The 22,101-nt window shown below is 47.1% G+C and overlaps 1 protein-coding gene across 3 annotated transcripts; it reads right to left on the bottom strand.

Annotated features, from left to right (window-relative positions):
- Positions 1 to 252: 252 nt before the first annotated feature.
- Positions 253 to 21,954, bottom strand: ubr2 (ubiquitin protein ligase E3 component n-recognin 2). 3 transcript variants are annotated; one of them, XM_073481544.1, is made up of 46 exons: positions 21,871 to 21,954; positions 19,657 to 19,931; positions 19,334 to 19,412; positions 17,856 to 17,966; positions 17,591 to 17,721; positions 17,323 to 17,461; positions 16,811 to 16,873; positions 16,599 to 16,719; positions 16,409 to 16,516; positions 16,174 to 16,262; positions 15,142 to 15,240; positions 14,278 to 14,441; positions 14,030 to 14,129; positions 13,797 to 13,925; positions 12,985 to 13,168; positions 12,711 to 12,772; positions 12,463 to 12,573; positions 12,142 to 12,207; positions 11,669 to 11,785; positions 9,988 to 10,051; positions 9,632 to 9,756; positions 9,417 to 9,469; positions 9,150 to 9,252; positions 9,003 to 9,051; positions 8,746 to 8,900; positions 8,208 to 8,310; positions 7,758 to 7,867; positions 7,380 to 7,463; positions 7,065 to 7,246; positions 6,588 to 6,796; positions 6,404 to 6,497; positions 6,126 to 6,287; positions 5,778 to 5,866; positions 5,479 to 5,539; positions 4,821 to 4,969; positions 4,670 to 4,725; positions 4,412 to 4,508; positions 4,198 to 4,265; positions 3,975 to 4,113; positions 3,776 to 3,866; positions 3,381 to 3,511; positions 2,936 to 3,044; positions 2,595 to 2,729; positions 2,128 to 2,298; positions 1,872 to 1,973; positions 253 to 1,769 (listed from the first exon to the last, which is right to left on the bottom strand). In XM_073481544.1, the coding sequence occupies exons 1-46, from the start codon at positions 21,952 to 21,954 to the stop codon at positions 1,628 to 1,630; spliced, it is 5,265 nt and encodes a 1,754-aa protein (XP_073337645.1). In that variant the 3' UTR covers positions 253 to 1,627. The 3 variants fall into 3 exon arrangements, with proteins under 3 accessions (XP_073337645.1, XP_073337646.1, XP_073337647.1); XM_073481545.1 differs by lacking the exon at positions 15,142 to 15,240 and adding an exon at positions 14,962 to 15,060; XM_073481546.1 differs by lacking the exons at positions 253 to 1,769; positions 1,872 to 1,973; positions 2,128 to 2,298; ... (30 more) ...; positions 14,030 to 14,129; positions 15,142 to 15,240 and adding an exon at positions 14,932 to 15,060 and having other exon boundaries at positions 14,361 to 14,441.
- Positions 21,955 to 22,101: the final 147 nt, after the last annotated feature.

The raw sequence follows: 22,101 nt of genomic DNA, 5'->3' as shown, positions 1-22,101 counted from the left end.
TCACCAATCATTATAATTATTAGTTATTATTATAAATCTGTTATTGTCTGTGTTCACTTCCTGTCTGTGATCTGTTCTTCGTTTACAACCTGATAAAACTTAATAAAAACTCAAATCTGTACACGTCACATCTCCGGAGGACAAACCCTTCAGACTTTAAAGATCTGACCTCCAGCGCCACCATCAGGACAGACTGGTGACACTCTGAGAATCGATCGATCTGATTGGCTGACGATGAGACAACAGAATAAGTCCTTTTAAAGTTTTTATTGGTTTTGTTATTCTTATACAATATTGTACATGTACTCATTTATACAAGAATTCACATATTAACAAGTGAGTTGTGATAAATGAAGCAGCGTGAGGAGGCGACTTCCTGTCAACGTCTACAAAATAAAACTCATGAAAAACAAGAAAAAAATGGAAATAAAGTCAAAGTTTTTATAAGAAACTAATAAATAAATAAATAAGGAGATTTCTGTTTCTGTTCGTCACAAACTCAAAAACATTCAACTCATGTAACAGGAAGTGACATCACACAAGTCTTTTCAAATAAAATGTTAAAACTAAAGTAAAAACTGATCAGCTGTTTATTCCTCATCAATACGTCGATCTGATATGTGTTCTGATATGTTTTCAAACTGATCAATAAGACACTCAGAAGATGATTCATATGATTATTACTGATATTCTGTTTCATTGATCATTCAGGAGCTTTCTGCAGGACAAACAGGAAGACATTTCACAATAAAAGCCTTCAGTCTGGTTCAGTTCTGCTTCAGTTTAGTCCTCCGTATTTAACAATTAATGATCAATAATCAATAAAATAATAAACTGTTTCTCTCAGCCGATCGCTGCGATCTCTTTATTTTGATGTTTCTTTAATGGAAATTCTGAATGAAGCTCCATCGTACAGGGTCCATAGACTACATTACCCATGAGCCTCAGCTGCAGCTCAGCAGCTGCAGTTCAATCTGCTCTGTGATTGGCTGCTTGTTGGTGAAATGCACCCTGGGAGATATTTTCTGTCAGGAACATGAGGTCTCACCTGTGTGAGACAACACACCTGTGTGAATCTGAGCGAATCAGAAACGTGGGCGTCGACCTCTGATCCAGGCTCGTTTTGTTTCCCATCATGCCGAGAGGAAACAACTTTATAATGAAAGGTTAAAAAACTGCTTCAGCTGAGCTGTCAATCTACCTGTGCCGTCAGCAGCAGGTGGGCGGGGCTTCAGCTGAGCTGTCAACCAACCTGTATGTGACAGCAGCAGGTGGGCGGGGCTTCACTTTGGTCGTGTTCACTTTAAAGATTCACAGAAAATCAGAAAATCTCCAAAAACTAAAATTCAAATCTGAAGAAATTTTTAATAAAAAAATTCAAAAAAGAAATTCGACTAACTTCCTGTCTGCAAGAGGGTGGAGTCAGAGTTATTGCCTCTCTCTGATTGGTCAGAGGTCAAAGGTCAGGAGCCTCCATCAAACAGAACCACAGACTCGTGAAAAAATCCCTGAAGGCTGATCTGAGCTCAACGCCGGGCTGCAGGAAGCTGGTTGGTTGACAGGAAGGGCGGGACAAACACAGAGAGCCAATCATCAGCTGTGTTTCTGAGGCGGGCGGAGCCAAACATCACAGGTGCTGCCAGTCAATGGCAACCAGCGTCTGATTGGCCTCCTGAGCGTGGCCGATGACCTCAGCGATGCCGTGCTGACGCCACAGACGCTCGATCTTCCTGTAACGCTCGGTGCACAGGTGGAGAGGGTTCCCCCGCCTGCAGACACACACACACACACACACACACACACACAGGTAAACAAACATAAATAGAGTATAAACAGGGTGTGTGCGTGTGTGTGTGTTTGTGAACACCTACTTGAGGCCCTGGTCCGTCTCTCCGTAGTCGTCGAGGTACGGAGGAGGATAGAAGCAGCCCTTTGTTTTACCTGCAACAAACAACACCTGACTCTCTCTGACCCTGCACACACACACACACACACACACACACACACACACACACACACACACACACACACACACACACACACACACACACACACAGTCACAGGTGAGAGTTAGAACATTACAGGTGTGTATAGAACAGGACTGAGTCAGTGGTCCAGGTGTGTCACCTGAGGAAGAGGCCGAGGCCGGCTCCGCAGGTGAAGGTGTGGGCGGTGCAGGCTCCCACGTCCTCTCCGTCCACCTCCGTCTGACAGCAGTAGCTCTGAGAACACAACATGGAGCCGCACACCAGACACAGAGTGGGAGCTCGAGACTTGTCTCCACCTGAGCGAGGACACCTGCACAGGTAACACAGCACGGCTCAGACACAGGCACACACCTGTCCAGGTAATTATCCGAAAATGATTTTCTAAATGGATATAGGTTTCCATGGCAACAACATGATGCAGACAGATGCTGCTGTGACATCACTGTGACATCACCGTGACATGACGCCTCAGCTGAGAATCACAACCTCCTGTTACCACGGTGATGTAGACAGGTAACACTCATCAGACAGTGTGTGTGTGTGTGTGTGTGTGTGTGTGTGTGTGTGCGTGCGTGTGTGTGCGTGTGCGTGTGTGTGTGCACTGACGTGAAGCTGGACGCCTGGTTGATCAGGACGCTGTAATCTTCGGGCAGTTCGATCAGTCTGTTCGACTCTCTGGGAAACCTGACGATGACTCCGCCCCCTTGCAGAGTCTGTCTCACACCTGGATGACAACACCACCTGCACGCACACACACACCTGTGTTAGACTGAACACCTGTGACAGAGTGAAGCGACATGTCGACACTAAACGAGTGAAAATCTTAATGAAGTCTGGTGATGATCCAGACTGAGGAGGACTGAAGGATTGTGTGAAAAACACACCTGCAGGATGCCTTCACTGTCAGCTGTGACTCACCTGTTTCTGTGTGTGTGTGTGTGTGTTACCTGTGTATGAGCGGCTCCAGCAGTGTGTGTTGGCTCTGGTAGAGCTGCAGCAGGTTGGAGGGCAGACTGAGGTAGCTGCACAGCGCCTCCCACTGACCAGGACCTGCAACTACACACACACAGGGCAGGGTACAGAAACATTAACTTCCTGCTGCGTTGAACTCTGAACTACATTTTAAACTCAAACGGAGACAGGTCGGACTGCTGCTCTGCTCTGATCAATAAACCATCACAGTTATGACTTATTGATCACAAGCAGAGTATAAATCTGACCTCACTGGTGTTCAGTCTCATGATCTCATCCAAAGAAGACGTGTTTTCTTTGATACCAGCAGTCATGAAGCAGAACCCTTGAGTCAGTCTCCTGCTGCAGTCTGATAAACATTGTGTGTGTGTGTGTGTGTGTGCGCGTGCGTGCGTGTGTGTGTGCTTTGTGTGCAGTTACCCAGCAGGTCAGCAGGCGGTGCTGTAGAGTTCAGGTAGTGGAAGAAGAGGGCAGCAGCTCGGAGGAACGGCAGGACTCCGACTTTTACACAATGAAACAGCTGCCACCCAGAGGTGACTTCAGGTAACACACTGACACACACACACACACACACACACACACACACACACACACGTATATAATTATAAAACAGACTTTTGTCTTTTTATTTCTAATCTTCAAAAAAATTGGGACTATAGAAATATGTAATGTTAGTTTGATTAATGAATAAAAAGCTGCAGACACGTCAACATCTGTCTGATCTGATCAAACATCTGTTGAACACCTGGCAGGTGACTCACCTGTCTGTGTGTGTGTGTGTGTGTATGTGTGCGTGTGTGTGTGTGTGTGCTCACCTGCCCAGGTGTTTCCTCAGTGTGTTGTAGAGCTGACAGGTGAGCTCCTCCTCCTCTGTTGCCAGACTGTCCTGATCCATACACACCTCCTCTACACAGACAGACAGGTAGACAGACAGGTGAGAGAGAGACACAAAGAAACACCTGCAGTATATGAACGTGTGTGTTCTGTTAGTATTTCTGTGTGTGTGTGAGTCACCTGTGGTGGAGGTGAGCAGGACCTGAACCAGGTGAGCCACAGTGACCAGGTGAAGGAGGTGGAGGTGGGCTGAGTCTACCCCACTGCGTCCTGATTGGTCCAAACTGTGAACCGAGTTGTAGGACAGCACGGTGTAAACCTGCAGGGACAAAGAACTGGAGTCAAACTGGAGTCACACCGACAGTTAACTGGACTCACACTGGATGTAAGTGTTAAAACTCACCAGCAGGTGAAACATGTCGATGTCGAGGATGCACGGAGTGTTTTCCACCTGCGAGTCCGGAACCAGGGCTACAACAAACACACACACACACACACACACACACACACACACACACACACACACGTATTACATACATATATAACTGCTAATCACTGTATATGAGTAAATGTATATATTGTGTACAGTGTGTGTATTTTGTGCATCGTGTATGTACCTGAAAGCAGTCTGATGAAGTGTGTGTGTGTTGTTGTCGCTGGAGCTGCAGTCCAACAGGCTGAACTGAACCTGGTGAGAGAGCTCAGACAGTCGTCCTGCAAAACACACACACACACACACACACACACACACTTCTGATCAATCAGCTGTGTTGTGTGGTGACCTCATCCTCTATAAACCCCGCCCCTCCGCCCCTCCTGTCCAATCAAAGGGGCCCATCTCTGTGTATCTATTCTGTACGGACTGAGTGAGTTACCTGTCGGCAAGGTAAACTTCCAAACAACGGCTTCTCCTCGTCCATCAGGAGGCGTTCTGCGAAGAAACACACCGTCAGTAAGACCACTTACCTCAGGTGTGTGTGTGTGTGTGTGTGTGTGTGTGTGTGTGTGTGTGTGTGTGTGTGTTACCTATACTCTGGATAGTGTAGGCGCAGGTGGACCAAATCAGCACGGGGACTCGGTGGTCCTGCTCGTTGGGGTTCACCTTCAGTCCCACCTTGTAGGTGGACATGCTGAAGGTGGTGATCATCTCACTGACGCTGCTGGAGAACGGGTTCCTGAGGGAGACAGCGACATCACTGCTGACATCATCCATCAGTATGTGATCAGTAACAGAGTGGACCATCATCTCCACCTTCAGTGACTCTAGGTTCAGGTTTAAGTCCAGACCGACAGTCTACAGTCCTGCTGGCAGTTCTGTGAGGTTGCACAGGAGCTAACCAGGACGCTAACGGGTTCAATGTTTACCATGTTCAGGTCTTAGTTTAGCCTGTTAGCATGCTAACATGAGCTAATCATCAGTAACAGAGTCCAGCTGAGGCTGATGATGATGATCAGTTGTTTGGTCAAAGTATCAGACACACGAACATGTTGAGCTGATGTTATTACAGTTCATCCTGAGGGGAACATGAACGTCTGAAGCACAATTATCACGTGAACGTCACAGTCTGCGTCGTTCTTTAACAGCTGCTGATCAGTTATATTAATTATCAATATATCTGATTATTTAGCAGAAACAGACTCAGAGTTGATCGATCAGGATCAATACAAACAGCTGCTGACTCACTGTGGAGTGAAGTCGACTCTGAATCCTTCAGGAACAGCAGGCTCCGCCCCCTCTGCGACACCTGAAACACACACACACACACATACACACATACACACACACACACACACACACACACACACACACACACACACAAATAATTTAACTTGTGAATTAAACTGACTGTTTGTTGTGTGACTGTGAGCTGATTGGCTGATGAAGATAAACAGCAGGTGGAGCACACACACAAACACACACACACACACACACACACACACATCATGAGGCTCCACCCTCTTCATGATTGACAGGTGACTGACCATCAGACTGCTTCCTGTGGGCGAAGTGCAGCACTGCTATCTGCTGATTGGCTGTTCTAAGCCACGCCTCCAGATTGGGATGATCGACACTGAGTGAAAACAAAAGAGAGAGAGTCAGGTGAGTGTGTGTACCTGCAGTGAGGTGAGTGTGTGTACCTGTGGTCAGGTGAGTGTGTGTACCTGCAGTGAGGTGAGTGTGTGTACCTGCAGTGAGGTGAGTGTGTGTACCTGCAGTGAGGTGAGTGTGTGTACCTGTGGTCAGGTGAGTGTGTGTACCTGCAGTGAGTTGAGTGTGTGTATCTGTGGTCAGGTGAGTGTGTGTACCTGCAGTGAGTTGAGTGTGTGTACCTGTGGTCAGGTGAGTGTGTGTGTGGCAGCAGGGGGATCACAGTGTTGCTCAGACACTCGCACAGCGGACACAGAAACTCTCCGTTCTCCACATCGTAGCTCGTGTGACCTCGAAGACGCTGCTGACGTCTCTGCTCCTTCAACTGCACCGCCTCAAAGTACCTGCACACACACACACACACACACACACACGTAGCCAGTGTTAGAAACATGTTGAAACTGGATGTGATTGACTAAATATTGGAGATCTCTCGTCTGATTGGTTGCAGGTGTGTCACCTCTGCCAGCAGGTGGCGTGCATGATGTGTCCACAGCTGGCCGTGTGAATGCCCAGAGACAGGTCAGGGTGCATGAAGAGAGGGTCGTGATGCTCTGAAACACACAGTCACACATCTGTCAATCAACACTCATCAACACTGATTGGTCGCCGCTGTGATGATGTCACATCGAGGCTTCGCCCACCTGGGTCGGGAAGGTTCCGGCGGCGGTTTTTGGACAGAACCGTTGACCTCTGGACGAATGCTGCCAGCACCATGGCTCTGCCGTGACCTCTGACCTCCTGCTCCTCCTGACACAGAATGCAGGTCACCAGCTGACGACGCTCGGCTCCGCCCACTCTCCTGGGACCAACACACACCTGGGAAACACAGGACGGCTCCGAACTGAGAGGACTGGAGGGGGAGGAGGAGGGGAGGACAGAATATTTTAATGTGAGATGATTTCGTAACAACAGAGGAAGAGACCTTCAACCCTCAACACCTGTGTCTACACCTGTTCTTCGTTGAGTCAGGTGTGGACAGGTGTACCTGTCAGCTCTCTCGTCGATAATAATGATCAAGAGCCGATCAGATCATTTATTCCATGCAGCAGCAGATGTTAGCAGATGTAAACAGGTGCAGACAGATGTTAACGGGTGTGTACAGGTGTTCACAGGTGTACCTGTGCTCTGCAGCAGCAGACGTCGAGGCCTCCAGCTCCTCCAGACTTTGCTGGAAGAGTTCTTTGTTCTCGTTGATGAAATGTTTCTGCATCTCAGACATCTGAGCCATGATCTTCTCCCTCCTGAGCCGAGCCATCTCCGCCTTCCTCTTCCTCTCCGCCTTGTCTTTGTCTCGCACCGTCTGCAGGGGACAACACCGAGCAGATGTATATCAGGAGTAATCAATAATCAATCATGTGTCAACAAACCACTATGTTTCACTTTGATTTCATTCATAATTCACTCTTCATTTATAAAGAGTCAGTGAGTCGCACCTCCTCCGGCCCTTGTCCCTGGCTGATGGTGACGGTGGAGGCGGAGGACGTTCGTTCTCTCATCGTTTTGATGTTTGTCACCATCTGAACACACAAACAACAGAAACATTCAGATGATCGGTTTTAACTCTGGAGAGGACGGAGTCTGATCCAACTTCATGATGTGGATTAGAAAAAAAAGGGGCCCAGGACGGAGCTCTGCGGGAGGATCTGATCTGCTACATCAAACTGTCCTGAGAGCAGTTTCATCTACGAACACTGCGACAAAACACACTTTGATTCACGTCGAACACTAAAGAAGCCTTAAGAAATGAGAAACATGCAGACGTATCAACAACCAAACATTTCGCTCAACGCAGATCATTTGTCAGCGTTTACCTTGAGGATCCAGGTGATCATGTCTTTATGGACCTCCAGGTGAGGAGCGTTCTGCAGACTCTCCAACAGAGCCAGGACACTTCCTGAAGTACTGGGAGCTTCACCTGGACCTGAACACACACACACACACACACACACACACACACACACACACACACACACACACACACACACACGTTATAATGTGTATGTAGATGTCAGTGAAGCTGTGATGTTAACTGACCGACCAATCAAGTTTTCTGTAAATAATCTCTCATCTGATGTACTGTGAGTGTACTGTGAGTACTGTGAGTACTGTGAGTACTGTGTGTGTACTGTGAGTACTGTGTGTGTACTGTGAGTGTACTGTGAGTACTGTGTGTGTACTGTGAGTACTGTGTGTGTACTGTGAGTACTGTGTGGGTACTGTCTGTGTACTGTGAGTACTGTGTGTGTACTGTGTGTACTGACGTGTGATCTTGGCGGTGTAGTTGAAGGTGACGTCATCGTCTCCACTGCTGTTCTCCAGCTGCTGATGCTCCTCCAGCAGAGCCACGCCCACCAGGTGGAGCACCTGTATATACACACACACAGACACACACACACACACAGTACATTATTGTATAGTACAACATTAACATGCTTTTTTCTCTCCAGAAAACTACGGCAGCTTCTGAGGGTCAAACAAGAAACAACTGCTGGCAAATCTTAAATAAATATGTGACTTTCAGAAGTCCAGTGTCGAGGTCTGTCGAGGTCTGCGAGGGTCTCTGGGGGTCTGTGTGTGGGTCTGTGGGGGTCTGTGTGGGTCTGTGGGGGTCTGTGTGGGGGTCTGTGTGGGGGTCTGTGGGGGTCTGTGTGGGGGTCTGTGAAGGTTTGTGGGGGTCTGTGTGGGGGTCTGTGAAGGTTTGTGGGGGTCTCTGTGAAGGTCTGTGTGGGTCTCTGGGGGTCTGTGGGGGTCTGTGTGAAGGTCTGTGGGGGTCTGTGAAGGTCTGTGTGGGGGTCTTACCCTCTGCAGCATGGACTCGGTCCAGCCCCCTCCGCTGGGCTCCACAGCCCACTGCAGCACAGCGCCCTCTACAGCCAGCAGCACATCACACTGCAGCAGGTTCACCAGACTACCAAACAGAGGACAGAGGGGGGGAGGGAGAGGGGGGGGCAGGGCTGTTCACACACACACACACACACACACACACACACACAGGTCACTTCCTGTTGACATGTAACAGAGACAGGCAGGTGTGTGAGACAGACAGGTGTGTTTACCTGTGTCCTCTCCGTTCTGTCTCCTCAGCTTCCTCTGAGCCTCCTCAGCCTGCAACACACATCAATGGATCAAAGATCAAAATCGAGGCCAACGACTGGATCAATAACCTGACCAGTCACCTCATCAATAACCTGACTGGTGTGTACCTTGGACTGATCAGCTCTGCTGTAGTGATGGAAGTACAGGTTGAAGTGTTTGTTCCACTCAGGACGCAGCTCGTACAGACCTCGACCCGTCACACCTGGTTTCCTGTCAACACACACACACACACACACACACACACACACACACACACGCACACACACACACACACACACACACGCACGCACGCACGTCAGTTTCAGGGGAAGGAATGTGTACTTAAGGTGGACTGGTGAATGTTAAGGTGGAAGTGTTAAAGGGAGCAGACTGACTTGAATGAAGCCACACTGTCGATGACTCTCTCCAGACCCGTCTCCTTGTTCCCCTGAAGACAAAAAACAGACACACAGGTAAACAGACAGACGGGTAAACAGACACACAGGTAAACAGACACACAGATAAACAGACACACAGGTAAACAGACACACAGGTAAACAGACAGACGGGTAAACAGACACACAGGTAAACAGACAGACAGGTGTCTCACATTCTCTGGCAGGGCCTTCACCAGCTCGCTGTGGGCCATCGGTCTGATCGACAGCTGGTGGACGATTTCTCTTCTGACCTCATCAAAGGCCTCCACCTGACCCACACCTGACACGTAGCGCTCACCTGCACACCACAGAATGGACAGAGGTTATTACGGTTCATCCTGAACCACATTTCATCACAATCCATCACACAGATGTTGACACGTTTCTCTATATACGAGTGTGGTCTTGAAGATGTCCAAGGTGTGGTCAGAACATTTTCCAGAATTCACCTGTTCCACCAGGTAACCACGAGCACATTTCACTGCTCAGAACTTTGTGAAACAAGTTGAAGCAGCACAGACAAACTCACCGACAACCATGATGATGAGGTGAAGCATCTCCTCGATCAGAGTGTTGTTCTGCTGCACCACATCCTGCCACACAGACAGCAGAGCGTCAGTAGAGTGTCAGTAGAGTGTCAGTAGTGTCAGGAGAGTGTCAGTAGAGTGTCAGTAGAGTGTCAGTAGTGTCAGTAGAGTGTCAGTAGTGTCAGGAGAGTGTCAGTAGAGTGTCAGTAGTGTCAGTAGAGTGTCAGTAGTGTCAGTAGAGTGTCAGTAGAGTCAGTAGAGTCAGTAGAGTCAGTAGAGTGTCAGTAGAGTCAGTAGAGTCAGTAGAGTCAGTAGTGTCAGTAGAGTGTCAGTAGTGTCAGTAGAGTGTCAGTAGAGTCAGTAGAGTCAGTAGAGTGTCAGTAGAGTGTCAGTAGTGTCAGTAGAGTCAGTAGAGTCAGTAGTGTCAGTAGAGTCAGTAGAGTCTGTAGAGTGTCAGTAGAGTCAGTAGAGTCTGTAGAGTGTCAGTAGTGTCAGTAGAGTGTCAGTAGTGTCAGGAGAGTGTCAGTAGAGTGTCAGTAGTGTCAGTAGAGTGTCAGTAGTGTCAGTAGAGTGTCAGTAGTGTCAGGAGAGTGTCAGTAGAGTGTCAGTAGAGTCAGTAGAGTGTCAGTAGAGTCAGTAGAGTCAGTAGAGTGTCAGTAGAGTCAGTAGAGTCAGTAGAGTCAGTAGAGTCAGTAGAGTCAGTAGAGTGTCAGTAGAGTCAGTAGAGTGTCAGTAGTGTCAGTAGAGTCAGTAGAGTCAGTAGAGTCAGTAGAGTCAGTAGAGTCAGTAGAGTCAGTAGAGTGTCAGTAGAGTCAGTAGAGTCAGTAGAGTGTCAGTAGAGTCAGTAGAGTCAGTAGAGTGTCAGTAGTGTCAGTAGAGTGTCAGTAGAGTCTGTAGAGTCAGTAGAGTGTCAGTAGAGTGTCAGTAGAGTCAGTAGAGTGTCAGTAGAGTCAGTAGAGTCAGTAGAGTGTCAGTAGTGTCAGGAGAGTGTCAGTAGAGTGTCAGTAGAGTCAGTAGAGTGTCAGTAGAGTCAGTAGAGTCAGTAGAGTCAGTAGAGTGTCAGTAGAGTCAGTAGAGTCAGTAGAGTGTCAGTAGTGTCAGTAGAGTGTCAGTAGAGTCTGTAGAGTCAGTAGAGTGTCAGTAGAGTGTCAGTAGAGTCAGTAGAGTCAGTAGAGTGTCAGTAGTGTCAGTAGAGTGTCAGTAGAGTCAGTAGAGTCAGTAGAGTGTCAGTAGAGTGTCAGTAGTGTCAGTAGAGTCAGTAGAGTCAGTAGAGTGTCAGTAGAGTGTCAGTAGTGTCAGTAGAGTCAGTAGAGTCATTAGAGTCAGTAGAGTCAGTAGAGTGTCAGTAGAGTGTCAGTAGAGTCAGTAGAGTCTGTAGAGTGTCAGTAGAGTGTCAGTAGTGTCAGTAGAGTCAGTAGAGTCAGTAGAGTCAGTAGAGTGTCAGTAGAGTGTCAGTAGTGTCAGTAGAGTCAGTAGAGTCAGTAGAGTCAGTAGAGTGTCAGTAGTGTCAGTAGAGTCAGTAGAGTCAGTAGAGTCAGTAGAGTGTCAGTAGAGTGTCAGTAGAGTCAGTAGAGTCAGTAGAGTCAGTAGAGTGTCAGTAGAGTGTCAGTAGAGTCAGTAGAGTGTCAGTAGAGTCAGTAGAGTGTCAGTAGAGTCAGTAGAGTCAGTAGAGTCAGTACTGACCTTGTTAGCCTCTCTGTATCTCTTCCTGCAGTCTGCGGAGCTGAAGATGTGAAACAGTTCAAATCGACTCAGAACGATCATCAGGAAGTGGTTTGGATCCATCATGGATGCTCCCACCTGGAAACAGAACCAGACACAACTTCAGAGACACAAATCTACCTGGAGTCAGTCTACAGGTGGAGTCAGTCTACAGGTGGAGTCAGTCTCCAGGTGGAGTCAGCCTACAGGTGGAGTCAGTCTACAGGTGGAGTCAGCCTACAGGTGGAGTCAGCCTACAGGTGGAGTCAGTCTCCAGGTGGAGTCAGCCTACAGGTGGAGTCAGCCTACAGGTGGAGTCAGTCTACAGGTGGAGTCAGTCTACAATCATACCAACAAGTCTACAGACTCACTGTCTATCTGTGTTAACAGCTGTGTTAATGTGGTTTATGAGCTCTGTGTCAGTAGAGTCAGTAGAGTGTCAGTAGTGTGTTTACCTGCAGCATGATGACGTCTTTGTCGAACATCTCCACTCTGCACTTGACGTTGTGATAATAATAAATCTGAAACACACACACTGATGATGTCACATAAACATAACTTTATTTATAAATCATGTAGAGACAATCTGATAAAACCAGTTTATTTACATCTCTTCATACATTACTGTTTGTTTTTGTTATTGAATATAATTATTAGTATTGTTGTTGTCAGTTTTTCTGTTGGCTCTGATGTGTTCACTCACATGTTTAATATAGCATGTATGATGTATGACACACAGAACCTACAGGATGTGTTTTATCATCATCATCACTCACCTGGTTGATCAGGGAGAAGCCATTCCTCCTCCACATCCCAGCATGCACCTGTGCACAGAGAACCAGGCAGCGGAGGGGGAGTTCGATCAGGAGGGGGGGGCTGAGTTCACCCTGAGGACACACACACACACACACACTACTGTTAATACTTCCTCTTTGAACTTCACAATAAAAGCATTTGACTATTATTACTGTTGAGAGAGCTGACGACTGCTGACATGATCGGTCACAGACAGACAGGTACTGACCAGAGGAAGCTGTTCAGGGAAACGAGAGGCGACTTCTGTCCTGCTGAGGAGAACGTGGAGTCCTGAGGATCAAACAGGAGGAATAAATGTATTAAAGCAACAGAACGTAACATCGGACCTGAACCATCAAACCAAAGTGTCAACATTTATTCACCATGTCTGTTTTTATCCACAACAACGTTTACACTTCATAAATGTACTGTTTTCATTCAGCTCATGTATGAGTAAATAGAAAACATCATTATAAACAGGAAGTGTGTGTGTGTGTGTTTACCTGCCAGCAGTCTGCAGACCGGCAGGTGTATGGACACTTTGTCCTGAGACACCTGGTACCTGAACGTCTCCACACAGTGACCAGCCAGACTCAAGCTGATTGGCTGCTCACCGTCTGGAAGGCTGCTGTGACAGTGACTGAGCGCGCTCAGACACTTCCTGTACGCCTCGATCAGCACACGCTCCTGACACACACAAACACAAACACAAACACACGCACACGTTAATGTGTACGCACAACATAAAATAAACACAAACACGTGTACAGTGTGTTTTTTTGACTGGAGTCTGACTGAACTCAGAGTTAATGACATCACTACAAAACTGATGACACAAGGTCACACACGTCACTGTGAGTGGCTGTGTTCTCATGTCTGTAGGGTTAATACCTTCAGGTGTATTACAGGTGTATGTACAGGTGTATTACAGGTGTATGTACAGGTGTATTTACAGGTGTATTACAGGTGTATTTACAGTTATATTTAGAGGTGTATTACAGGTGTATTACAGGTGTATTTACAGGTGTATGTACAGGTGCATTACAGGTGTATTTACAGGTGTATTTACAGGTGTATGTACAGGTGTATTACAGGTGTATTTACAGTTATATTTACAGGTGTATTACAGGTGTATTTACAGATAAGGCTGCAGGCCTTTATCAAAGTAGTCAACGTGACTGAGATCAGGTTGTTCTAATGTCAGTTTCTGAGATCATTAAACAGCCCTTGCAGTCATACTGTGTGCTGTGTTGTGTATAACAGTATGCAGTATGTATGTGTACTCTGTTATACTAGTACTCATCAGTGTACTCACATCAGTGGAGCACCACTCCTGGATCATGGAGATGATGTGAGTCAGTTTCATCTGCAGAGTGAAGGCTGCCTCCCACTCAGGCTCCATCTCTATGTGCTGCCCCACCTGTCTCACCACCGGGTCCATACCCTGATCCAGACAGACAGACAGACAGACAGACAAGGTCAGGGCGAGAGACAGACAGGCTTCACCGGTCCAGGTAAGTGTCAGGTGTGTGTCTCCAGGTGTGTTACCTGCATACACTTGAGCAGCTCCAGAAAAGCTTCAAACCCTTCGAGAAACTTTATTCTGAGCTGATCGCTCCACTCAGAGGGACGACTGATCAGCACGTACCTGCACACGCACACACGCACACACGCACACACACAAAACGGTGTATGAACTGGTGTATAACAGTGTATGAACTGGTGTGTAACGGTGTATGAACTGGTGTATAACGGTGTATGAACTGGTGTGTAACGGTGTATGAACTGGTCCTCACTTGAGGTCTCCGATGAGGCTCTGGACTCGTCCGAACTTGAAGGCCTGCTGGGCTGTGTAGCGGTCGAACTGGAAGCGTCCCTGCAGGTCTCTGTGACGGAGGTGATCCACAAACGTCTTGATGATGGTCTTCATCAGGTTCTCCTCCACCATCAGCATCCGGGCCTGTAACACACACAGGACGAGATGATTTTATCACAAATATAATGGACTGTGTGAACAGCAGTACAGTTTTACTATACTGGTAATACTACGCCACATTTGGAGGAATTATTAACTGCAACAGAAAATGATAAATAGACTAGAAGTATTTCTTTATCTAAAAAAACACGAGGTAATACTGACTGTGGATCATTATCATTATAACAGATATGTAACTAATATTTATAAATATTATAATTGACAATGTTTGTACATTAAGTTTACAGATGGTGATGATGATGAGAATTAGAAACAACTTCTGGATTATTAGGAAAGTAATTTGTTTAATGTTAATAAACTTTGAATAAATTCAGACTGAAATCATCATATTTGATCGTCATGATTAATTAATAAAAACAAACTTTGATGAAAGAAAAGTTGTGTGATGATTGTGGAGGATGATTGAAGAGGTGGAAAGGTGTAGTGAGGAACATGTCTGTCTTTTATTTCTCACCTCCGACTCAAACAGTCAGACTGAACTCACCAGCGACGGGACGGTGAATATTTGTACTGACAGGTCAGTGATGGAGAACTCACGGTCGTGGTCGTCTCTCACGTAGTCACACTGCAAGCGTTCATAACTCTACCAGCAGGAGAGAGAGAGACAGGCAGAGAGAGAGACAGGTGTGTGGAGGTGCAGAGGAGGAGGAGGAGCAGTACTCACCATGGTGGGAACGGTGAAGAGCTGAACTGACAATGAGGTCACTGACACCACTCGCTCGTGATCGTCCTCCATAAAATCTGTCTGGAGGCGTCTGTAGTTCTAGAGGGGGGACGACATTTCACCTCCGGGTCAGAGGTCGCTGGGCCGACCCCCCCACCCCCCACCCCACCACCGACCACCCAAACCAGGTTATCTATCTAGTTCATATTTGTTTAGTGCATGCTGGAGCACCACATGTGGATTCATACGCTGCTCAAAATAGTCCCTGATAAATGACCTCTTTCCTTCTGTTAGTTTGAACCAGTGAGCAGCTGTTTCACCTGCTGACACCTGGTGATTCATGTCTACACAGTGAGACCAGATCAACCCAACTGAGATTTTATCGTTAACACACTCTGACAATAAGAGATTCAGCTCAGGTCCTCACGACCCCTCAGATGTGTCCTGAGACTCGCAGGGGTCTGACCCACAGCCTGGGAACCGTCACTCTAAGGACAGAGACCTTTAACTACAAACTGCTCTCTGCCTCAGATCACCTGATGATGTCACACCCTGCTACTCTCAGGGATTGGAGGATCATCGGGGCCAATCAGGGTCACTGCAGGCTAAACACCGACCAGAACTTAAGCGGTCACACTGGAACACTGAGCGCCTGAGCAGACGAGCTCAGGGGCAAGAACAACAACCTGAGGTGTGATCGACAGCTGAAGAAGCTCTGAGGTGAGACTGTTGGTCTGTACTGATACTGATCAACTCAGTGACTTCATGATGACATCACGATGACATCACGATCCATAAACAAACTGACTCACACTCTCTCTCACACACACACACACACACACAGCAGGCAGCGTGCAGCTTTAATAATGTCAGATCATCAGCCGACACACCGTGATGTCATCATGTGACATTTTTTAAAAGGGATAGACCAGTCAGGTGATAGTAATTTAAAATAAATGAATTTATAACAAACAGGTGCATTGATCAGTGCACTGATCAGTGCATTGATCAATGCATTGATCAGTGTGTTACCTTGGCAAACTGGATGGCAAAGATCTTCTTGTATTTGAGGTCCATAAGGAGGCTGTTCATCAGCAGCTGGTGGTAGATGTTCCTCGCTCCTACACACACACACACACACACACACACACACACACACACACACACACACACACACAGGTGAGTTACAGGTGTAGAATCTCTACGTAAAAAATATATGTATACTGAATGTGTGTGTGTGTGTGTGTGTGTGTGCACGCGTTGTTACCTTTCCACATCTTGGAGTCGTTGAGCATCAGCTGGTCGACCAGTGAGGAGTTTTCTCCCTCAGCTGCTGCCTGCAGGCCGACCTGACACAGGATCCTCCTCAGCCCGTCTGAAACACAACATGTACACACTCACTACACACACACAGACAAACACACTGAGGGATTGTGGGTAATGCAGTGCAGACATACCAGAGTACTGGATGACCTGTCCCAACCAGCTGAGAGCCTTCAGAGCGAAACACTGATGAGCAACAACAGACGAGTGCATCACCTCCACCCGGAGAGGCTTCGACTGACGGCTGGTGTTCCTCTGAGGGGGGAGGGGGGGGGGGGTTATTCAACACCTCCATTTTCTTTTCGTCACATTATCTGTATTCTGTTGTCATCAGTGAGACACTCACCACGATAACAGACTTGGCCTGTTCACAGAACTGGAAATCTCCATATCGAACTGACTTCCTGCCCTGCACGCACGCACGCACGCACACGCACACACACACACACACACACACCATCATGTTTGTAACCTTCTGGGTTGATCTGAGCTGCTGTATGAGAGTAATATTCAGTGCACTCAGAACGTATTCAGACCCGTCACTGTTTTCATGTGTTGTTATGTTGCAGCCTTACACTAAAATCATTTCATTCTTATTTTTCCCCTCATTAACATGTCATTAACCATAGTGACAAAGTGGAAACAGAAGTTTAGAAATGTTTTATTAAAAAAGAAAATTCTAAACTTCTGTTTCCACTTTGTCACTATGGTGTGTTGAGTGTAGATTAATGAGGGGAAACAATTATTTAAATGATTTTAGTGTAAGGCTGCATGTGAAAAGAGTGAAGGGACATACTTTCTGAATGCAATGTATACTGTGTGATGTGTACATAATGAGTAATGTATGTGATTACTGACGTCTCTGTCGACGGTGGTGGCGAAGCTGACGGCCTCTTTCTGGCTGCAGTTGACGGCCTTCTGTAGCGTGTAGATCACCTGTTCATACGTGTGGACCTCATCGTTAAACAACATGCAGTAGTAGGTGTCTCCTTTCTCCCTGCACACACACGCACAAACATCAGTATCATAAACAGTTCTTTCATGTGTAATATCTGAACGTGTGGAGGCTCTTTATATAGTGTGTGTGTGTGTGTGTGCGTGTGTGTGTGTGTGTGTGCGTGCGTACGGTGGCTCCAGGCCTGCAGGCAGCTGGTCGTCCTGTTCCCAGGTGAGCATGTCCACAGCGTACTTCAGGATGATGGAGAAGATGCTGTAACCACGGGCAACCAGGTCAGGAGGAAGCTGAGCTACAGGATCCTGCAGGGAAAAACAGAACACAGGGAGGAATGTGATATTACACTGGAGCACAGACAGACAGGTGGACAGACAGGTAAACAAACAGACAGACAGACAGAAAGTTAAACAGACAGACAGACAGGTGTGTGTCTCACCTCCTCGGTGTCTCTGGTCTCTGTAGGTGTGTGTTTCTGACAGTAAGGACCTTTCTTCCAGGCTTCAGCATCTCCACAGTCACAGAAACCTCCACCTCCAGACGTCGTCATCTACAACACACACACACACACACACACACACACACACACACAGTGAGACTATACAACACGTTTGTCTGCAGCAGGTTTTCTCTTATTTTTCCACCTGATTTTAGTGTTTGATCACAAACGGCTTTAATCTGCCCACCTGTGCTTCCTTCACTTCCTCTACACCTCCGCTCTCTTTATCGCCCCTGTCTGTCTGTCTGTCTGTCACCTGTCTGTCTGTCTACCTGTCTGTCTGTCTGTCTGTCTGTCACCTGTCTGTCTGTCTGTCTACCTGTCTGTCTGTCTACCTGTCACCTGTCTCTCTGTCTGTCTGTCTGTCTGTCTGTCTGTCTGTCACCTGTCTGTCTACCTGTCTGTCTGTCTGTCACCTGTCTGTCTGTCTGTCACCTGTCTGTCTGTCTGTCTACCTGTCTGTCTGTCTACCTGTCACCTGTCTCTCTGTCTGTCTGTCTGTCTGTCTGTCTGTCTGTCTGTCTGTCTACCTGTCTGTCTGTCTGTCTACCTGTCTGTCTGTATACATCAGCAGAGTTATTAGTTTTATAAAGTCAACCTCTGACTGTTCTCACAGCAGCAGTGAGCGATGTGAGGAGGAGGCTTGTTGATGAATAGAAACAATCCCAACCAATAGGCAGGTCGACATTAAAGGAGCAGTCTGTAGTTCTGGTGAAGAAATGTTAATGAGCAGAGAAAGATCCTCATTGGCTGATTTTTGTTCCCTGTCTAAACAACCTAAATAAACAAAGTCTCTTTGTTTTCATGATGAATAAACTGAATAAACAAACTGACCTTAAAGGAAAACAACATTTATACTGTTTTACGTTTATATGTGGCGGACCCTGCCACCTTACTAGCTTCAAACAGTGTTCTTGGGCCTTATTTTCCTCTGAGAACAGCAGTAGAGCAGGTACAGGTGTGTGTGTGTGTGTGTGTGTGTGTGTGTGTGTGTCACATGCAGCAGACAGACTCTCAGCTGTGTGTGTCAGAGTGTGTGTGTGCAGCTGACAGGTCGACCTTTGACCTCTGAGGCCTGCAGCAGCATCACTTCCTGCTGCTGACGATGATGGAGATGAAGCTCACACAGGAACCTGGTTCACCTGGTCCAGGTGAGGTTCTACTAGTGTGGTCATAAATACTGATACATTGATCAAATTGATCATATTGATTATTACTTAATGTTAAAATGTTTAATCTGAACAGTGTTTGTAACAAAGTGAGATGTTTAATGTTTCCTGCAGTCTGTTGTCTGATATTTGAATTATGTCTGAAGAAGCTCCACACGACACCTGTTAGACCTGTGACATCACAGCAGGTAGACAACAGGTGTGTGTCAGTGTAGCAGCTGCTGTGTGAGTGTGCGTGTGCGTACTCACCCGGTATCGATGCTCTTTGTGAACACTGCCCAGGAAACACTGCATGCACAGAACACAGGTCGGGTCAGCTGCACACTCCCTGCACACACACACACACGAAGAGAGAGAGATCACTGTTAACACCTGAACAGAGTGTGTGTGTGAGTGTGTGTGTGTGTGTGTGTGTGTGTGTGTGTGTGTTACCTGCAGGAGTAGGTAACACACACACACACACACACACACACACAAAGAGAGAGAGATCACTGTTAACACCTGAACAGAGTGTGTGTGTGTTACCTGTGTGTGTGTGTGTGTGTGTGTGTGTGTGTGTGTGTGTGTGTTACCTGCAGGAGTAGGTGGGCTCTCCCACCTTGAACACGTGACCACACAGCGGTGACGGCTGGTTCTTCTCCTGCAGGAGCGCCAGGCCTGTGGCCGGCTCCTCCCCCAGCAGGAGCCACTCCAGAGGAGCCAGGAGGAGCAGCTGACAGGCCAGCTCCTCCCTCTGCTCCTCCCTGCTGCTACTGCTCCCGCTCGGACCCAGGCAAAGGATTCTGGGTACATACACCGCCAGGTGAGCGTAGACCTCCTGCTGAAGGTCGGCTGCCGCCAGCCACCGCTGAGTAGGTGGAGCAGGAGAAGGAGGAGGAGGAGAAGACAGAGGAGAGAGGAGAGAGAGGAAGAGGAGGAGAAAAGAGGAGGAGAAGAGAGAGGAAGAGGAGAGAGAGGAAGAGGAAGAAGAGGAGGAGGAGATTGATTAATTAATAAATGTTTTCAGTTCTAATTATTGATAAAGTTTTTTTCTGAATATTCAAAAAGACTTTATTGATAAATGTGAGAAAAACACTGAGACAGGAAATTTAAACATTAATACAGTACTGCTGTACTCCACACTGTACTACAGTACTCCACACTGTACTACTGTACTCCAGTCATGTAATCAGCAGGTTAATCAGCTCTTTGTTTCCTGCTGAGACTCAGTGACACACTGACCTGGATAACACCTGACAGCTCTGAGATAACACACAGCTGACAGCAGGCTAACTCTGAGCTAACACAGCTAACAGCAGGCTAACTCTGAGCTAACACAGCTAACCCTAGTATTTTAGTGTGTGGACAGACAGACGTGTCCACAGACAGCTGAGGACAGGACAGCTGTGCAGTACGCTTGTTGTTTACTCTCAGGAATCTGATTGGAGGACACGTTCCTCACATACACACTAGAAATCAAATCAACATGACGACACCCTCAGAACGAGAAGAAGAAGAAGAAGAAGAAGAAGAAGAAGAAGAGCAGCTGTGTATCGAGCTGCTGTAATACATGTTTTATATCGATGCACTGTGAAGTGTTTAATTCAACACAAACACTACTCCTTTATTATTTATTAATTATTCTGACGTCCCACCACTACTGACGTCCCCCAGGTCCTCACACCTGTCCAACTGGTTCCTCCTGTTTCTGTGCTGCTGATCAATACATGAATATTATCTGGTTATATGACACCAGTGTCGTCTTTTCCTGGTTTTAAAGGCTCATTACAGTAAAACGATGTCAGAGTCCAAACATTTATAAAGTGATTTAAAATACATGATGTATATTTTGTGCCGTGATAAAGACTTAATATATTGAGATATTATCTTCAGGACACATGAGCTGTGACACACATGATGACAGCACCGTGGTGTTATAATAACCATAATAACATGTTATTATAGTCCGTCACACCTGGTGACAAGAACTATTTAATAACCTGTGAGTCAAACTGATAAATATATGAAATATTAGTCTTTCATTGTATTTATTTATTTATTTACGTGACTCGTGCTACAGAGCAGAGCAGCGAGCTAACAGCAGCTAACAGCAGCTAACAGGTGTCGCACCTGTAAACAGTCAAAGTGATGTTTTTATTACGCTCTGATGACGTCATATTTTGTTGTTATTTAGCTGATGCTGAGATATTCAGAGTGTAAATAACAGACAGGACAGACTGTGTCCCAGCAGGCTGTCTGCTGAACAGGTGAGTCACTGCCTCACCTGTCCGTCATCAGCTTCGCTCTCTCACACATGAAACGCGTCACAGTTCTGACATCATCCACGTTTAATTTAACCTCCATGTTTGACAAACACGCGACCGCAGAGTGACGAAGTCTGAGTAAATAAACCCGACCTGCAGTCTCAGGATGTTCAGAGTCGCAGGACTCAGCGCGACACCACCGACAGTTTACTGACGTTACACCGTTAAATACACGTTACTAAACGGTTTGTAGCGGTAAAAACCAGCAGGTGTGACTGAGTGAGACCAGCTGCTGGAGATGAAGCCGTGAGCTCGAGCTGACAGACTCACAGCAGCTGCTTCTGACGTCCAGATGTTTTACAGATCACCGCAGCTAGCATTAGCATTAGCATTAGCTCCGAGTAGCCGAGCGGGGCTGAAAAACAAGCCGAGCCGGAGGCAGATTAACCGCTGAAACGCGCCGCCGGGCAGGTGGAGGTGAGTGTGACGCAGTGACAGCACAGGTGAGCGTCAGCGGGGCTGACAGCTCGACGAGCCGCTTACCGACGCGGTGTCTTTGGCGGAGAAATTCAGGAATTCAGCACATAAAGCGGACGGTGGATCTCTGTCGGACTGGGCCGCCGCCATCTTTACTCCCTCTGCTCTGTGGCTGCTGCAACAAGAAGGACCGGAACCGGAAATCATCAACAGCTGAGAGGGCGGGGCTGGACTTTAGCCCACTTCCGTCAATTCAAGAATTCAGAAACTGGGTCACATTACAGCTGGTCCATTATC

Source organism: Pagrus major, chromosome 15 (assembly GCF_040436345.1).
Source record: "Pagrus major chromosome 15, Pma_NU_1.0".
Classification (NCBI taxonomy): domain Eukaryota; kingdom Metazoa; phylum Chordata; class Actinopteri; order Spariformes; family Sparidae; genus Pagrus; species Pagrus major.
Note: the sequence above shows the minus strand (reverse complement) of the source record. Positions and strands in the feature narration are given on the sequence as shown.

Excerpts from the sequence above, each read along its gene's own strand:
- ubr2 (XM_073481544.1), bottom strand. The coding sequence starts at position 21,954 with ATGGCGGCGGCCCAGTCCGACAGAGATCCACCGTCCGCTTTATGTGCT. Across the intron at positions 14,130-14,277 it reads AGCCTCATCGGAGACCTCAA|GTACGTGCTGATCAGTCGTC; the intron begins GTGAGGACCAGT and ends GTGCGTGTGCAG. Across the intron at positions 9,757-9,987 it reads CCTCATCATCATGGTTGTCG|GTGAGCGCTACGTGTCAGGT; the intron begins GTGAGTTTGTCT and ends TGTGGTGTGCAG.